This window comes from Manis javanica, chromosome 8 (assembly GCF_040802235.1).
Source record: "Manis javanica isolate MJ-LG chromosome 8, MJ_LKY, whole genome shotgun sequence".
In the NCBI taxonomy this organism is placed as follows: Eukaryota; Metazoa; Chordata; class Mammalia; order Pholidota; family Manidae; genus Manis; species Manis javanica.
Genome location: NC_133163.1, coordinates 107,610,443 through 107,629,856, shown reverse-complemented (window position 1 = coordinate 107,629,856; position 19,414 = coordinate 107,610,443). Strand labels below are relative to the sequence as shown.

At 46.5% G+C, this 19,414-nt stretch overlaps 1 protein-coding gene across 1 annotated transcript in view; it reads left to right on the top strand.

Annotated features, from left to right (window-relative positions):
* ALDH1A2 (aldehyde dehydrogenase 1 family member A2) overlaps positions 1 to 16,103 on the top strand; it is a 95,793-nt gene extending 79,690 nt beyond the window's left edge. The window contains exons 9-14 of the mRNA XM_037021060.2: positions 2,932 to 3,034; positions 4,755 to 4,939; positions 6,313 to 6,477; positions 7,133 to 7,290; positions 7,599 to 7,673; positions 14,312 to 16,103. Coding sequence (XP_036876955.1) covers positions 2,932 to 3,034; positions 4,755 to 4,939; positions 6,313 to 6,477; positions 7,133 to 7,290; positions 7,599 to 7,673; positions 14,312 to 14,384 — 759 coding nt within the window. The 3' untranslated portion in view covers positions 14,385 to 16,103. The remainder of the gene's footprint in view (positions 1 to 2,931; positions 3,035 to 4,754; positions 4,940 to 6,312; positions 6,478 to 7,132; positions 7,291 to 7,598; positions 7,674 to 14,311) is intronic.
* Positions 16,104 to 19,414: the final 3,311 nt, after the last annotated feature.

Sequence of the window (19,414 nt, the reverse complement as noted above, 5' to 3'; positions counted from 1 at the left end):
AGTGGCAAAAACTATCAACCCATAGAGCTATTTGATGAGTGTCCAGGAGTGGGGCTAACAAATGCCATGCCAGCTGCTCTAGCAACCCCACGCATTTATTCACCGTCTTACTATGTGTAAAACCCACAATTTCTCTCTGGTCTTTTTTGTTCTTAAAATGTCAGTCTGGAGGCAGGATGTAAGTTTTGTAACTGACAATGTGCAATCATTTGTGTCTACAAAAGGTGACATTCCTGCTCACTCTGAAAGCGGTGTGGAATTCCGGGATAAGGGTTTGGTGGTCTGTGGCACACATTGGGTGCTCAGGGAATGTGGAAAGGAGGGCAGAAAGGGCAGAGTGCTGGGAGGAAAGAAGGGTAGTCAGAGTGGTACACACTTGGGCCCTGGGGCCAGCCTTCACAGAGTCCAGCAGGCTCTGCCAGTAGTAACCAGCCTGGTAACCTGATAAAATCCATTGACTTTCTAATTCATAAGTTTGCTTATCTTTAAAATGAGGTAGTACCTATTTTGTAAAGACTTAAAGGAGTTAGTGCATGTAAACGTCTGACACAGACCAGCTTGATACGTTATTTTAAAAATATAATTAATAGCAATATTCATAAATCCCAGTGATTGTCTTCTTCGAGAAAACTCTTGTCCATTTAGTTTCTTAGACTCTGAGATGAATTCAATTAATATGGAGTCTTTAGAGCAGAGAGAGCCAAGCACCCCAGAAGTCCTCAGCAGAACAGGCAGCCCCAGACCGCCCTTCTCGGGGACTCCCCTGGGTGCCATCGCCCACCTGACCCCTGCTGCAGGGCTCTCCTCTCTCACCAGGGGTCTCAGCTCCAGTCATCAGTTTCACCTGACTGCTCTTCTCCTGCCAAACACAGGGCCAGGTTCTCCTTTCTGCTGTGTGTATGTATTTTCTTCTCGAAGTAGAGCGTGGGTGCCTGAGAACAGCGCCTGTGTTAGCGTAGCGTGTCTTCCTAAGGAGTTTACCTTGGGGTAGCAGAGACAAGCGGGCAGGGCAGGGGCAGCCTGGCTAGTGGGCGACATCTGCCCATTAATCTGCGGAGCCAGATGTTAGTATTTCTCAACCCTCTAGAAACTAACATTGTCCTGCAAACTAAGAAATTCTCATTCTTCCTCTTTCAGGGACATCGCTATTTTTTCCCCAAGGTTAGTTTTCCTCAGTATGAGAGTATATTTTTCTAAGACTTTTTGCCATGAAGTAAAGTAATAATAAAGGCACAAAAGCATTTAATCCAGAGAATGAGTAATTTGGGGGACGGGGGGAAGTCAGAGAGTCTCCCCAGTGTTTTTCTGAAGCAGCTTATTAGTGTAGACAGTTTGGGAGATGCAGGGGGCGGCCTGCTTTGGGAGGTCTAGCAATACCACCTCTCATCACCTCCATTGAATGCACTGAATGTGGAGCAAGCAGGGCCTATAGCTGCTCATGCCTGTGTGTGGTGAACATGCTTGGGTACTTTACTGTGTGCCAGGCTGGGTTCTCAGGGCCATATATCTTAAGTCACTTAATCCTCAAGACAATTAAATTTGAGGTAGATACTGTTCTTAGCTCCGTTTACAGAGGAGGGAACCAAGGCTCAGAGAAGTTAAATAATTTCCCAAGGTCAAACAGTTGGTAGGAGAATCAGTACAAAAATCTAGACTCCAGAGCCTTTTCTCTTACCCACGACTGCCCTGCCTGAGGAATTATTGTCGTACTTGAGGATATTAACAAGGGCAGGAGGACTCACATAGAAATTTAGCATTTCTCTTCTCCAGGCTTTTAAAAGACTTAATTTTCAGTAGGATTCCAGGCAAAAGTAGGATTTTTCATCTCATAAGGACAAACTGCCTTTCTGGGCTTTGCAGTAGCTCAGCATTTTTCATGATGTGACCTCTGCCCTGCAGCAGAGCCCCTGTTACAGGTCTGGTTCTCTGGAAGCAGCCGCTGAGATGGAGTTTGGCTCATAGATTGTTTATTAGGGATCCCTGCTGAAGGGGAGTAGACACAAGGGGAAGCCAAATTGCAACGCGGGCCTGAGGGCCTGGGCCAGCCACATGCAGTGGGATGGAGGATAGACAGCCCCCTCAGAGCTGTCCTGTGGTGGCCCGAAAGGGCAGGGCCTTTACACCCCTGTTACCATCAGTCAGTAGGTGTGGGCTACCCAGGGGCAGGTGTGCCCTTGGGCAAGGGAGCCCTGCTCAGCTGGGCCAACTCTGAAGGAGCCGGTAGCATTCCTAGGCACTGAGAGATGTTCTTCCCTGAAGGGGGCTCTGGGAGGTGCAGTCCTATTTCTATCTTGACACTTTCAGTTTCACTGGAAATATGAGTCTACATAACAGTAAATCATTTCTCCAAACTCAGCCTATTGTTTGGAGTCTAGATAAATAGGCATTGTACAAGTAAAGACAGATCCTTAGCTATCTGGAATCGTTTAACTACAGCTCTAGGCAGAGGCAAAGGTGGATCATCTATAGTCCCTTTGGCTCATGTGATTAAGTCATACCTGGCCTTTTGGAAACACATAAAGGTTGGTTTTACTTTCACCATTCTTTTAGGTGGAGCCAGTTAGATTTTTCCTGGAGGCAGAGTCCAAAGCTAAAAGCCATAGTGCAGTGATGGAAAACCTCCAGTCACATTTTGCTTGCCACTCACCTTTAAAGAAATCTTGCAGTGATGAAAATTGCAGATTTAATCCCCTTTTCCTTACTCTTTCTGTCACGAAACTAAAGCAGCATTTCAGCTCACTTCACACAGACATTAAATTGTATCCCCACTGACTTACATCCTGCTTACACAGTTGGCCACAGGAGCTGTTCCTGTGTCACCCAGTGCGGGACCCATTTCTGCTATATCCCACTGGGACCAGACTTGGCTTTGGCCACTAACTGTCTCAGCTGCAAGGTGTGCAAAATCTTTCTCCACTTCCTTTATTTCAGGTTGGAAAACTTATCCAAGAAGCAGCTGGAAAAAGTAATTTGAAGAGAGTAACCCTGGAACTTGGAGGGAAAAGCCCCAATATTATTTTTGCAGATGCTGATTGTAAGTCACCCACAAAATCTCATCCATGTCCCGGCACCTGCCCTACTGTGCTCTCTCTTGTATCTCCACTTTTGACAGGACACTAAGGAAAAGATCTTTGAAACTAAGGGGCATTTAAGGAGAAGAATCTGGATGACCCTTCCTCCTAAGGAGAAAATAGTTTCATACTGGGAAGGAGCGCTCATCAGCTGACAACTAAACAGAGTTGGTTTTCTAGGCATGAACGAGCCACTCCGACCCTGTGATGTTGTAGAATAGGGTAGAAGAGGCGAAGGTTTGGTCAGTGTGGTATAGTTGAAAGAGCAATGGTTTAAGCCCCTGAATATCTGAAATACAATCTGTCTTCCTAGATTCAAGAAATCTAAAACTTCTCAACTGTGCCTAGTGACTTTGTAGATCACTAAAAAAAATTTGAGTTCACTAGCCTGGCCAGCATCTCCCAAACCCGCAATCGCCTCTCTGTTTAGTCATCCCAGCCTCTTTCTGTTGCTCCCAAGACTTGCAGTCAGCCTGACAACATGCTATGGTCAGCTCTGTATGAACAGGCCTTAACTGGAGATGGTTATGCCTCCTTTACAGAGGCTTGGAGCAGTAACTAGGAAACCCCAGGGTTCCAGGGAGGATGCCCCCTAGTCCATTCTGAACAGGTGTGGGCTTTCTGTTTTAGAGAGCTTACCAGGGAATGAAATTCCAAAATCTCCTTCAGTTACCCTTTTTCTTCTACACATCCTGCCAGGCAGACCTGCTTTTCCAGTGTCACCACCAGAGAGAACAGAAAGCAGAAAGCAGATGGCCAGAATTTTAGCCACAGCTTGGAATTTGCAGAGTTCAGCTTCAGCTCTGCACTGCTATCAAAGCGATCAGCATTCTTATACCTAACTTCCTCTCGGGGCATAGGTACTCCACTGACACAGCATTGACTGACAGGCAATTGATTGATTCCGGCAGTCAGTCATTTAACAACTAGCACACACCAGGTTTACTAGTACTACCTCGAAGTATAAGATTCAAGCAATAAAATGAAAGCGTTATGATATGCTATACAATTCCATGTAAATATAGAAGGAATTTAGTGTCTTTAAAGTATATCCATTGCTGTTATAGTTTAATTCACCAAAATACTGGTTAAACATACAGCTACAAGGTTCTCTAGATTAAGAGTTGCAAATTGGCAGTCCACAGGCCAAATGCAAGGTACAGATATGTTTACCAGTCTAAATATTACACAGTCTTAAAAGAACAAAAGCTGTCCATTGAAAATACTGAATCCTGTTTTTTTCCTAAAATTGGAAATCTGGCAGCCATTGTCTTATATTGATTCACAAAAGCAGCCAAATGCAGTGGCTTTCCTGCTGAGTGTCCATCAGATTGTTTTAATACCTGGCAGAGTCATACCATTCCATTGTCTGCCTAGCCCATTGGCATCCTGGGGTGTGAGACCCCTGTCACAGATGACATTGTCCAGTCCATCTTGTTACAGAGGAAGGAGACTCAAAGAAGTGAAGTCGTCTAAGTTCACACGGCAAGTGACATCAGCGTGTAGTTAGAACTGGTGCGAAGGTGTGTTCTCAGGCCAGTGCTCTGTACTGTGCTGACCACTGTTAGGTTCTGTGGTGAGCGTGGCGTTCCAGCTGGGGCCTCGGAGAGGTGGGCAGGTGGCTCCATGGGCAGCCCCCCTCGGCTGGGGTGGTGCTGAGTGCGGGGCTGTTCCCTCTCGTAGTGGACTACGCCGTGGAGCAGGCTCACCAGGGTGTGTTCTTCAACCAAGGCCAGTGCTGCACCGCAGGGTCCCGCATCTTCGTGGAGGAGCCCATCTACGAGGAGTTTGTGAGAAGAAGTGTGGAGCGAGCCAAGAGGCGCATAGTGGGGAGCCCCTTGGACCCCACCACTGAGCAGGGACCCCAGGTAGAGAAATCATAAACGCTCCCCTCCTTCACTTAATCCCTGGTAGGCACAGACCCTGGACACTAGTGGAACCCAACAGAGACACCTCTTTCTTTTTCTGCTGCCTCCTTACTCTTCCAACTCATCTTCATGGCTGGAAATGCAGCCAGTGAAGCATTGCTTATTTCGTATGCTTCTCCTTTCCTTTCTAAACATTATTTCTGAAAAACTAAGGAATTAGGATGGCCTTCAGGGTACATTTTTGGAGTTGCTCAGTTCTAAAGGGCATGGCTTTGGCATGACAAGATGGATCCTGACTCTGGAACCCAGTTCCAGGCATCACCATTGACCTTCAAGTCATCCCTACAGATGCCACAGTCAAGGCAGGTGGCTTTGCCATTTATCCCTTTTCCAGTTGCCAAGGAATCTCTCTAACAACTCTGCCTACTGTGGGGAGATCACTTGTGACTTATAAATGTGTAGGAAATGAAGTGCTCTCTAGTCTGTCCTCTGCTATATGGTAATCTCTGGCTCTGAGTGCTTCACACCATGGGGTAGGAAGGGCCACAAAAGTCCCTGCAGGCTGCCCTATTTAGCTCTGCAGGTCCTCCACAATCATCAAGGTGTATGTTCAGATGGAATTCTGATTTTAAACTGTAGTTAGAGTCTAAGAATTTTTAAAGGAATATCTAGATCAGACCTCATTTGGATCACTAGAGTGTGGGTCTTCCTGAAAAGAAAACACCTCCTAAGTTTGGGACCATTGGGAGAAGATTGGTGTTCCAGTTGAGTAGTTCAAACTCAGGTGAATGTAGAATCTTTCTGTTATTTACCAAAATAATTGAGTGATAATTCTATAAATTCTGGGGGGCAAGACTGATCTTATTTTGTGGACTAGGGAGAGCTAGCCTGAATTCCATAAACTTAATCTGCTCATCCAAAGGTATAGTAGGAGGTCCATTAGAAGTATACCCCAAAAGGATTTGATATGTGGTGGCATGTAGCTTATCTATTATCTTCATCTTTTTAGTATCAGTACAACTTGCTAAACTATTCATTTGGTTAAAGAGTTCAGTCTTCCCCAATAAACAGTAAATAATAAATTAACCAGTGTCTTCATCACCCAGAAACACTGGCCAAGTCTTTACTGGTACTTCTGATTTGGCAGTATTTTCAAAGCAGCACATTTATGGGAATTCTCGATACATTAGGTCGAACCATACAACATTATCATTTTTCATAGGTCAAAAATGGCTAAATAACAGCAGTTTCATATGATTTGACTAGATATAATAAAGCTTAGAAAAAATCACAACTAAGAGATTCTTGAGAAGATGCTTTTTCCATTTTTATAGAAGATTTTACATGGGATCATTAGGTAATTTCTTCTGTAGATTGATAAGAAACAGTACAACAAGATCCTGGAACTCGTCCAGAGTGGTGTGGCCGAGGGAGCCAAGCTGGAATGTGGAGGCAAAGGGCTGGGCCGAAAGGGGTTTTTCATCGAGCCCACGGTGTTTTCCAACGTCACAGATGACATGCGGATCGCCAAGGAGGAGGTATTGAATACGGAGTTCTAACAAAAGCCACATCTTCCTTGGGATGGTTTCCAGAGCATTTCTAGTAGACAATATTATAGGTTTAGCTCTTTCTATTTTACATACACTCTGCAATAGCAATAAACATGGCTATGAAAATCCCACTTTTGAGAAAATAATTTAAACAAAAAGGCAAGCAAGTTGGATGGAGACCAGCTGACATGCTATATGGTTGCAAGTATTATTAGCCAGCAAAACAATCAAATAGGCACTCACTGTCCTCAGTGATACACTGGCAACAGTTCAGCTCCCTCCAATGGGGGTCACTAGGCTGTTGACTAAGAAAGAGGAAGAACCCAAGAGCACTCACAGCTATGCAGGTGAGCCAGCCACCCAAAGCATCATGCTCAGTCCTGGGGCAGCGCTAGGGGGTCTTGGAGAATGCAGCTTCCCAAAGCCGCGTCTAATCCAGAGGGGCCAGGAGGTGTTAAACAGACCCTAAGGTTAGATTCTTCTGTAATCTTATTCTGGCAAAGTTTGGGATATTTTACAGTTTTAAGCTGCTAAGCATAAATGTCACTTAAATAATGAAGGCAGAGTAAACTTGCTTTGAAACACAAAAAGCAGCTAAAGGGATGGCAAAGCAACCACATTGGGTCGAATAATTTTGTTGCAGATCTTTGGCCCCGTTCAGGAAATTCTGAGGTTTAAGACTATGGATGAAGTTATCGAAAGAGCCAATAACTCAGACTTTGGACTCGTAGCGGCTGTCTTTACTAATGACATCAACAAGGCCCTCACAGTGTCTTCTGCAATGCAAGCTGGGACTGTTTGGTAAGATCAGTCTCCTTGTTGGCTATATTCCGCTAGTGGGGTCAGGGCCCTGTGAGACCCCGGAGCTGGGGTGAAGCAGCACATAGCCTCTGGGGGGATGGAGAAGGTCGCAAGTGGCTGCACCCTGAGAGGGGAGTCACTCCTGACTGGCTGGATCATGATAGCAATGTAAGTTTTAAATTATAAATACTGCATCTGGAAAAAAAAGGAATTAAAAATAAAACGTTTAAAAGAAATATCACTCCAGTGAGATTATTTCTATGCAAGTCAGATTCACCCTAACTCACAATACTGTTTTCTTCTTTCAGGATCAATTGTTACAATGCCTTAAATGCCCAGAGCCCCTTTGGGGGATTCAAGATGTCTGGCAATGGGAGAGAAATGTAAGTGTCCAAAGTTGCTGGTACCTGCAGAGAAACAGGACTAGCGAATATCAGCGCAGAGGAATACTCTCAAAATCATTTAATTCTCTGACTCTCATTCATTTGTTGAACCAACACTTTGTTGAGCACATTCCTCCATAAGCAAAGCACTGTGTTGCACGGTACCAAGATGAATAGACACAATTTCCTTACATAGGAACTGAGAAAAATTAATGTACCAGTCATTCCATATAATAAGGGCTATTTTAATATAGAAGTATGCCAGACATCTTAAGTACAGAGGAGAAGTCAATTAATTTTGCCTGATGGGGTCAGAGAAGACTTCTCAGAGGAGATAACGTTTCAGTTTTTTAGGCGCAGGCACTCCAGGCAGAGAGACCAGCCAGGACAAAGACACGAAGGCACGAGAAGTGCAGAGCTCTCGGGAAACAAAACAGACTTTCATGTGCTTACAGGTCACAAACTACCAGCCCAAAGGCCAAATTTGGCTTGCAGAAATATTTTGTTTTGCCTCATAGTATTTCAACATCTGTAACACTCAAAAATGAGGAGGCTTTAAATAAAATCGAGATGTCTTGATTTCCATTCCACCACAGCAAAATTGCTGCAGCTGTGAGCTGTGCAAGTCACCATACTCCCTGCCACTCCTGTTGCTTCGGGGGCTGAATATTGGCTGTCATTCATTTTACACATACCCAGTTCACTCACTCATGTCACCTGCTCAGCCCCCATAGCTCCTTTGAGTCTGGGGTGGCAGGGTTTAGGCACACGATGAATGGAGGGGACTTGCTGAAGATACAAGTGAATGGGTTGGTTTAAACCCAATCTCAAAGGGCTTTTAAAGGGCATTCTGTGGGAGCTGAGGAGGTACTAATGTTTTTAAGGCCAAAATTCCTGGCATATAGACGATGCCTTAAGAGAGACTAGAGGAAGAAGACATATTAGGAGGATTTAACAATAATAATAGATGCCGTTAATTAAATGCCTGCTCTCTATGTAGGACTTTATGCTAAATTATTTCCTAACCTTGTCTTCCTTGATTTTCACAATGATTAAATGAGTTGGATATACTTATCTTCATATGACAGTGGTTTAGATGATGAACTAAGGGGTTAGGCTAGTTAGATAGCTAGTTAAGTGGCAGATCTGGGTTTCCGTGGCTCCAAATGCACCTAGTTCCCATGGTGTTCAGCCAAGGAAGCCTGGGGGCCAGGTGCAGGGACTGTTCAGGGACGGGATCAGAACTGGGCAGAGTCCTGAGATGCTAAAGACTTGAAAAATGGGACTGTCACAGATTAAAACTAGACTCAAGAGGGATCTTATTTTCAGGCTTCATATATAAATGGATTTTTTGAGTCACATTCACAGGATGAATGGTAGGCAGGGTCTTCCTGAGCTAGCAAAGCCCCCCATCCAAAAAAAGTTTTCCTTCATTTCGAAAGGAACTGGATCCATGTTTCCTAAATCCCATGACACCCAAGAGAAGCATCTTCCATGCCCATTCCCTCTGCCATTGCTGAATGCATTCCTTTGTTGAGCAAATGCTTAGTTTCACAATTGATCTACTAACAAGTATGGAGCATATACTATGTGCAAAGAACGTGCTTGGTTTGTGGGGGAAAATAGAGCTAATCAGGGCACTTAAAATTTTGTCGGATAAATGATATATGCAGCATTGAAAGAATCAGAATTCCATGGAAGACTGAAATAATAGAGGAGTTCAGGGATGAAGGAGATCATTGGAAGTAGAAGAAGTCTGGGAAACCTGTAGATATGAACTAATGTTGGATTTTTGAATTGGCTTTTAAAGGAGAGGAACATTTGGGTAGATGGAGAGAGAGGAATATTTTTTCAGGGCAAAGCAAGGTAGCAGTAGGAGAAGGGTGAGTAAAAGCTTTGTGGCAGAAATAAGTGTGGTGTTTGGGGGAAAGTACAGTAAGCCCATAAGACTAGCACAGAAGATTTACATGCTCCAGATACTTCAGCTGGTAATTTACAGCTCCCAGCCATGGAGTACGTATAGCTTTGAAACCAAGAGCAGAGTTTCTAGACCCACACTATTTAGATGATGTATCCTGGCTCTCCTGCTTCATACCTGGGCAACCTTGGACAAATTACTTAATCTCACTAAGCCTGTTTCCTCATCTATAAAATGGGAATCATTATAGCACCCAACCCAGAGTGGCCATGAGGATTGAGTTTAGTAATAAGTGGGCCAAACATCCAGCACAGTATCTGCAAACCTTCAGAAAGCGGTAGCTGCTGCCATCACTGCTGATCAAGTAGATGAGTGCCGTGTGGGTGAGGCTTCTTTTTCTTATTCAGCATATTACATTAAAAGTGTGGCATGGTTTTCTCTAAATTCCAGCTAGTATCACTGACTTAGGGTTTACCACTGGGGATGCCAGGAAGAAGCTGCTCTGGCTTGAGCCTTTGCTTCTGGCCTTCAGTACCTCTCCGTTGCTGTACAGCCAGAACCCATAACCAACCTGGATCCTGTCTGCTCAGTTGGTAGTATTCCTTTGGCTTTTATAAAGTCTTCATGCACTCCAGCTCTCTCTAATTAGCTTGCATATGGCCTTAACTTTCTGCTTCCATTTTTCAAGATGCATTTGACTTGTTATTTCATTTCCTGCTTCTGTGTTTGTGCTTTCCTTGTCTCTTGAATGCTGGGGCAGTCTCACTGGTTCTGGGAATGCTACTCCACTGACTGTTTTGTTATACATCTTTAAAAGAGTGGTTCATGGCATAAGATATGCTTGCAATACATAATGGCTGGTTGATGGAGCCTCATCCCAGGCTAGGCCTGGACTCTCACATGGGCTCACTTCCTGCCAGGATTCAGACATGTGACATCCTCCAGGTCCAGTCTGTTACTATCAGAAACATGCCCCTTGCCTGGAAGGGTGGTCCAGCACACCATCTGGCTGCGTCAGGACCACACGGAACCATGGCCCAAGAGACTGGAGAACAGCTGCTCTCAGCTTGGCTTACCGGCACTGTTGTGATTGGCCTTCCCAGGGCAGTTAAAAAATGGTGAGGAAATAGTGCTCTTTGATGAGTCTCACTTCATCTTGTCTAAATTTAAATTACATGGCTCTTTAAACTTGCCCCAGACATGTTTTCTCTTCTTTGAATGACCTGGAGTGGTAGAAAATGCTTCAGTTAGAAGGGCTTGCCCTGTCCAGGTCCCAGCAGAGTGTCTGCAAACCTTGAGAAAGTGGTCTTCCAGCCTCCTTACTTCTCATTGATTATAGTCCTAGAAACTCCGCTAAACCCTCCATCCGGACGGAACTGATTCTGTCATGGCCTGCAAGCTCCAGGAAGCTTTGGCCCCTGACACCTCCCTGCCCACCTCTAACAGGAACAGAGAAGGGAAGTAGTGCTTTGGGAAAAAGGCTCCAGGGACAGCTGTGGAAACCCCTGAGTTCTCCCCTGCAGAGAGCTGTGGAGAGAGCTGCCCTCTGCAGGTTGCCTGACGCACTGGCCTCTGAGTCCCAGGGTCGGGGACTTGGTCTGAGTTCCTCTCAGTTCCGCCTCTCCAGCCCATTCTCTGTTTCACTCTTCCCGCCCTTTTCCTTGCTTCCTCCTTTCTGCTCCACTGAGACAAGAGGTCATACAGCCCAAACTATAAAATATTGTCACAAACCAAAGGGGTGGGAAGAAAGCTATGAACCTCAGCATTTTAAAAACTAAAGACACAGACTTAGGAGATGAGAAGCATTATTAAGATACTGTAAGGGCTTCTCGGGTGTGCATGTGTGCTGTGCACATATGTACATGTGTAGCATGCATGTGCATGGAAGGTCACCTGCAGACTGGGGGAAGGGACTTGCTAAGCATGACTATCTGGGGACTCACTCAGTGATTCTGATTTAGTAGATTTGAGCTAGGGCCCAGGATCTGCATTTTTTAACAAGCTTCTGGAATGACTGAGATGCAGGTGGTCTGGAGACCCTGCTCTGAGAAATGGTGCTCTAAGCCAAAGAAAAGGGCAGGAAAACATACACCCTAAACAGAAACCCCCATTTGTTTTATGGGCGAATCTTAGTGATTTCCTACAACGGCTGGCTGAGAGACACCAAAAGCTAACATCTCATCTGACCCGAAGGCATGCCATGTGTGGTTCATCTTAGGAAATAAACCCTCGTCTGGCTGAGATGCTGGAGTATGTGCTTCTGCATGTGCTGAGTGTGAAAGTAGCCTTGCACTGGGAATAGGGCATTGCAGTAACACTACGCCTGCTTTTGCACACAAGTGTCACCCTTGGGGTGCTCAGGAATCCACAACTAAGCAAGCTCCTCGGGTGAGCCTTGTATTTGCTGAGGTTCAGGAACTGCTGCCTGAGAGGTGACTGGGCTCCACTGGAGTCATCCAGCCAGTGAGTGGCAGAGCCCAGCTGGCACTCCTATGTCTGCTGACCTCCAGCTCCAGTGTCCTTTTTATGGCAGTCTGAGTCCATGCCTCTGTCTCAGAGCAGGCTGTGTGGACAGATGGTGGCCTGGAACCCTGGGGAGGAGACCTCCAATCCTTCAAGGTTTTCCATTGCATCGCCCACCCAAAGACTACAGGGCACACATGCCCACTCGAAAGCAACCGCACCGCCAGGCTTCTGACTGTGTACTTCTTTATATTTCTCACAACCTAGCGAGAGATCTGAAAGTGGGTCAGGGTCTGCCCCAAGTGTGTGCACAAGCCAGGAAACAAAAGGGAGTAACCTCACTTCAAACAGGCGGCAGATGATGTCTGTGAGGAAGAGATACTTTCACAATTGCCCAAGGGCAGGAAATTTTCCACAGAGAGCCAGAGCTGAGCTGGTATTAAAAAGACTCAGAGCCTGGATGGAGCTAATGAGGGAACTTTATGCTGAGTGCGGCCCACCCAAGTTTAGCCTTCTCATTCCTGTGAGCAAGATGGCCAGTGCAGATAAGAACACAGCACGCTTGCCCCAGCCTCTCCTTGGCTGCCTTCTCGTGTCCTGGCACAGGGCGGGGAGAGCATGTCAACTCAGGTGCCTTGGTGCCCAGAGGAACTGCTGGCAAAGCGACGGAAGCCTTGTTGAGAGCCCGGGGATTCCCAGAAGGAAGCAGAATGAGCCATTGACGGGAGGTCTTGATTGCCAAGCACAGTTACAGTGGGCTTTGTATCTCCTATACATGACTAATTTAAAAGACAGCCTTCCTTAATCCTTTCTCGTTCAAATATATCTCTAAGTGTTGCTGATATTCTCCTGGTACAGATGGTGTGAGAGCTGGGGCGGGACGATGGGAAGAAGCCTGCCTTCCCTTTCTGCCAGTCATCAGGTGCTTTCTTTGAGCCTGATGCTGTAGGCTCTGCACGTGGCTGGGTGGAAGGCAGACAGCACAATGGGTGAGCTAACCCTCGGTGAGGGAGGCAGGGATGCTCAGGCAGCCCCTGCCCGTGTGACCACATGGGGACAGAGGCAGGGACCAGGTGCTCTGTGGCCACAGAGGACGGGGAGCTCCTCTGCTGAGGGCACCAGGAAAAGCTTCACAGAGGGGAGACTTTACAAAGATAGATGGAAGCAAAGTTCAATCACTTAAAATTTTAAAAACTAGGTGAAGGTGCTTGATTTTACATGAAAGAGATAATAGGAGGAAAAAAGCAATTAAATTGATGGGAAAATGTGAAGGGAATAAAGAGCAGTAAAGGAGGGGTGCGTTGCAGCAACCAGGCCCTGCTGCACCCCAGCGTCCTCAAAGCAGCAGCCAGGACTGCCTCTCAGGTGTTCTGGGTGCTGGGAAGGCCTGCATCTCCTGTCAGCACCTAGACGGGTGACCCAGCTCCCCCCCCTCCTGCCCAGGCCCAACCCCCTGCACGCTCCCTGGAGCCTGGGCCCCATAATGCTGCCCTTGGGAAGGGCTCCATGCACGTTTACCGAGTGACTGGCAGTCCTTGGTCTGTGACTGAGGTCCCTGAGGGTTCCGTGAGCCAGGAGGGGAGTGGCCCAAGGAGTCTTGGTAGAACAGCATACTACCACCTCTCAGTTCTTTGTCAGTCAGAAATTGTGATTCCCTGGCCTCCCCACCTCTGTGGGGTAGTGGGCAGTATCAATTTGGGCTTACATTCTGAGGCGTTGAGGTGGCTCGTGCTCTTCCGTGGCTGGCCTTTGTGTACTGATTTCCATGTATCAAATCTAAAGACCAATAAAAAGGAATTTGGAACACCAAACAGAAAGCACCCTCGCCTGCGAATCTCATGGTTTTCTTCCGTTACAGCGGACTAGATCTCTAGAAAGGCAGCCAGAGCACAGACACAGCAGAGGGCACCCGCGGCAGGAACCAGGTTTAGCAAAGGAAAGCTCACTGTTGTCTTGAAGAGCCACTGCGCCTGTGGGACTCATGCGGCATTAGAGACCGGGGCTTGGGCCTGGCTAAACCCCAGGCCTGCCCCCCTGAGTGGTTGGCAATCCTTGCCTCTCTGCAAAATCGTGAGGACAAATTATCCTTTACCTTGAAGAAGCAGTGGCATGACCGCTTTCTCTGCTCCTCAGAAGATGACGGCTGGGCTGTCCTGCTCTTAGCAATTGACAAACTGCCCCTTCCCAGGACTCTCACTGCCTCAGGCTGGGCTGCTGGGGCCTCAGGTGTCTGACACTGCCCATTTTCTCTTTTCAGGGGAGAATTCGGCTTGCGAGAGTACTCCGAAGTGAAGACTGTGACAGTGAAGATCCCCCAGAAGAACTCCTAAGAAAAGGCCAACAAGGAAGATGAAGGCCAGCCTGCACGACTCCCCCTCTCCGCATTCCCCGTAGGGCTTGGCTCGCAGGAATCCAAAGCGGATACTCAGTCCTTATTTAAAGACTTAAATGATAACATGTAGGCTGGGCTGGGCATGGCATAACTAAAGCAAGCCAGCTGGGCACAGTTTCTTAGCACTCTGCAAGGGATCTCCTTAATGATACCAAATATTGGGGAAGGCGGGATGAAGGTGATCGGAGTAGCTATTGGGCACATCCAGTATCTCCTTCTGGGGTGAGAGGTTGAAGAAGGGAGCTGCATTATCTGATGCCTTTTGTCACGGGAACTTTCCTCATGAGGAAAGGTAGCCTTTCCAGGGTCTTCCCTGTCTCCTTCCCGGCGCTCTCCACTCACCCACCCCTTCCTGCTCCTCCAAGGAGATCTCAGCTGAGCTCATTTGGGGCAGATGTTTGGGTCTGGAACAATTTTCCAAGGTTTTGCAGCCAAATTACCATTTCATGTTATCCATTTCTTCAAAGCAAAACAAGAAATGGTTTCAGTTAGAGCCAGACTGGACTGAAAATGCTGAGAGCTGGCACACTGCAGATGGGCGAGGAAATAAGGGCTTGGGATACTCCTGATGGAGCCTGGTTTTCTTACATCCATGAACAGCATGGCTGGGTAAAGCTCAGGAAGATGGCGCTCTGGAGGTCTTCACAGAGCTCACGGCTTTGGAGGGGGTGTGTGCGTGGACTTCCTTCATGACGGCTCTGGAATAAAGCAGAGGGTGGGTGGTTTTTCATATATTGATAAGATCTTTTCCAAAGTTTATCTTTAAAATCAACCAAAGATTGAATTGAGTAGGCTCAAGAATTCAGAAAAAGGTGAAGCTGGGTGCCTTGCAGAAATAATTCCGTTTGCAATACTGGCTGGCAGTTCTTAGGAAGTGAATGATCTCTGAACTTGGAATCCGCAGCTTCTGCCTCCCGCCCACACTGCACCGGCTCTGCTGCTCCCGGTGCCATGGGTGGTACTTTGGCCTATCCACGCCTGGAGGTTTCCCTTTCCATTTGCAGAGAATTCCATTGTGCCATGATTGTCATGCTCCTCAGAGCTCCTCTGTCACACCCCGTGGCTCGTCCTCCTGGACAAGCTTGCCTCTCATCCTCCAGAGGGGGAGGCGTGAAGCAGCCCACCTCCCTGTCCTCCCAGCCACACACGCCTCTTCTGCTTCCTGGTGACTCCACCTGTCTGGTGCAGGCAGTGGCAGCTTCCTTTCCATCTTCCCTCTTTCCAGCTGCCAGATTCAATCCAGCCTCTAACCTACATAAAGATCATTTATTTAAAAATACCAAACATAACCTAGACTATATGGAATATGGTCAACACATATATAGCCTCTGTATTTAATGGTTTTCTGCTTTCTAACCATACTGGTTTTCTATTTATAACCCTTGTCTATCTGTGATGTTTTAAAGAAATCTCTTCTTGCTGTTATTCACCAACAACAGTGCATTCAGTGGCCCGATCCCTTGAGAGATGCCACATTTCTGAGTTCTTCCATGTAAATGTCATGCTCTCCTCTTATAGCGAGTGCCCAACTGAACATATCCATTAACCAGCTAGTTACCTTTAAACTGCAGTATAGAATGTGAAAATGAAGATTTATTTCTTTTAATTTACATAAAAAGAAACCTCTGTGCTAGCAATAAAGCATTTATATTGTGTACTCCTTGGGATTATCTGGCTGTGTTTATAAGTCTTTGCACCATACCTGGTACATCTGGGTCCTTCTCTCAGCTGCTGGGCTTTCAGCTGTGGTGTCCTCTCTGGTTGTTGAGCAGAAATACTCTGGGAAAGTGTTTTTGCAAAGTGCACGAAGGCAAATAAGACCCTTATGTTCTGACACTTTAAAATCTGTGTGCACAGTTTTGTGTAGCAAACAAGTATAACCACAAATGTATGAAACAACAATTTTCATTCAAAATAGCCTCCATGAAAGCTAAAATGTGAAGGAGTTTTTAGGGCTTTATTCTCACAAACATGGACTGTGTGATGAGAGCTCACATCATTGGTTGCATTTACAAGTAGCTTTGTTTTTATTTACTGAAGTGAAATCAAAAGCTGACAGCCTGATGTAATATTTTTGCAGCTGTAAAAGGGAAGCTATAAAGGGTGACTGTACTACCAGTGGGAACTTGTTTTGCCCTCTCTCCCTGTTCTCAGAGTTGAGCTTTTGGGGAGTGGTTTCCACCCTTTAGATCTGCACATCCACCTCCACCCAAGTCCTGGTCAAGAGAGACAAAAACAAAAAAGATGACTTAGCCATGGAGGAAATCAGACTTGGGGAGAATGTGTTGGTCTGGACTGGACTTCGTGGCTCTGACTGCTGATACCTTATCCCTCAGAGAAACAAACTGAGCCTGGGAAACTACAGTCCTCAGGGCCCTGGGCTGAACTCTGAAATATCAGGTGTGGGCTCCCTGCAAATCTACCCCTTGGTTCATTACCTTGAGGCCCCTCTCAGGAAGAAAATGAGATGGAGATGGGCATAATCATTTAAATGTCTTCTGGAAGGTGCCATTGTAGAGCTTATAGTTAGCAGGAATCTGGAATAAGGCAGACGTAACTCAGTGGTTCTTTGAAACATAAAATTCCTCAACCTTACCCCTTTATGATCCCGACAAAAAGGCAAATTAAGAGGGTGTCACAAATGTCATTAATGAAACTAATACGTAGATACTCATCAGTCATCTTTCACCAGCACTACATATTTATGCTCTTGTTTTACTGTTAACCCCTGAGATTTCCATTGCAACATTTCCTTCAAAACATCCTCAGAGCATTCTTATTGATCTCATTCTTTTACATGACTGTTAAGATAATAAAGGACAAGAATATTATAGGGAATAAAGAACAAAACTAAACTGAATGTACTGGACTGTATAGTAAGACAGGAAAACACCCAAGAAAAGAGGACAATCAAAGAGAGAAGTTAGTAGAAGAGGTGAGTTTTGAACTGGTCTTCAGGAAGGAATGTAATTTCAATGGGCAAGGGAGCAAGAAGGCATTTCTTGTCTAGGGGGTAATCTGCAAAGGTACAAAGGCGAGGCCAGAGCACACTCAGGTGATAGTGAGGAGAGGGGCGGCTAGAGCAGCCACTGCATACCGGCATTTGGTCAGATAGCTGAGGGCCGGGGTAGGGGTCAGCCAGTGTTCCATGGCACTGTATAAAAATTACATGTACCATGTAATAGAAAACAGGGAGTCTCCAGTGTTCTTCAAGTTGGCGAGTGATGAAGCAGTGGTTAGAGCATACTGTTTGGACCAGTGTGGATGGAAGGAGAAACAGACTGATGATGAGATGAGTTTGATGTGATACTAGCTCGGATCATGGGGATGGAGAGGAAGGAAACAATCGAGTGGAGAAGTCACTAGAACTTGATGAATGAATATGAAAGAATGAAAAATAAATGAGTTTAAGTTTCCAAACCATGGACACTTCTTTCCATGAAGAAATGGCAGTGCAGATGAGGAACCAGAAACACAGAACAAAGTTTTGGGGAATGATCTTGACTTCAGGCTTTAGACATGTAACTTTTGGGGTGACAGATATCCTGAGAAATCTCCAGCAGGCAATTGAAGATAGGGGACTGGAATCAGGCTCAGGTGACTGGGCTATGACATGAGCATAAAAGTGGTGGCTCCCTGTACAGGGAACACAAGAATAAACAACCAGGAAAGTGACGAGGAATCCTCAGGTGGAATTCCTCATCCGTCATTTACAGTTGTGTGTCTTTGGGTAAAGCACACCTTCTGGGGCCTCCGTTCCCTCCTGGGTGGGATCAAGATGACCATTCCTGCCCTGCCTGTCTCACAAAGTGGTGTGAGGATTAAATAACGTCATGGATGGCATTTTTCTTCAGTTGGTCGGAACACACACAACTCAAACAACTACAAAAAGTAAAAGTAAAAAAAAAAGACTTGTTGCTTTGCTGATCATCTGTCTCCATAGAGCACGAGAATTTGTTGTTTATCACCCAGTACTGAGGCCATCACATAGACTGTGACTTCCTAGAATAGGATTTCTGCTGGGTTTCCAGGGAGGCCTCCTGGAGGAAGGGCACATCTGAATCCTCAAACCAGGAGCGAGGGGTGAGCGCTGCTCCGATTCTCCGCATTTTGGTCCTTTATAGTCAGCACTTGGTTCAGGCTCTCTGTGGGGTGGCTGTAAGACCCGCAGGCTGTGTGTGATCTGGCTCTCGGTGCCACCCTGAATGTCTTACACGGCGGAGCCCCGCTGGGAATGAGAACATGGGAAAGTCTGCGCCGGAACCGCGGGGAGCCCTCTTCCTAAACAGGTACTTTGTCTAATTCTCACTTGGTCATTGGACAGATTAAAAGGAAGATCAGCTTGCCATTTAGCCTTTGATGTGAAACTGCTTGGATAATGTTTCTGTTGGCCATTTATCTGTGCAGCAAGGAGGAACCTGAAACCAGCCTGGCCTGAGCCCCATTCCTGCTGGAGCGTGAGTGCCTCGAAACAGTCCCGGGGTCTGTCGGCCTGGCTCGCTCAGCTTGTTTCTCAGGAGTAGGTCCCTGCCCTTCTTCTCCTACATGTTACTGATCTCGTGAGCCTGAGTTGCCTAATTTCTTTTACCACACGGCTCCCCCGGGTTTGTTTTCAGAGACATGCAGTTGGTTTTGTATTTTATATTCTAAGCAGGGTAAAAGGTACCCCAACTCAAGCACTCCTGAGCTGCCAGGAACAGAGACCCCCTCCAGCCCCTGCCCTGTGTGGAGCTAAACTCGCTGATTCCAGGAGCCCGGGAGGTCTCTGTCCTTCCAATCCCAGGCATATACATCCAATTTACAGAAGGTACTGGAGGACCTTTGCCACTTCCTCTCGGTTGGTAACCTGCGATGAGGGCGCCTGAGTCTGCCAGGGGGTAGCCGAGTGGCAGCAAACAGGCGCCCCTAGGGCTGCTCCTGCCAGAGTTCGGCAAACCCCAGGGAAGGGTCTTTATCAAACAACTGAGA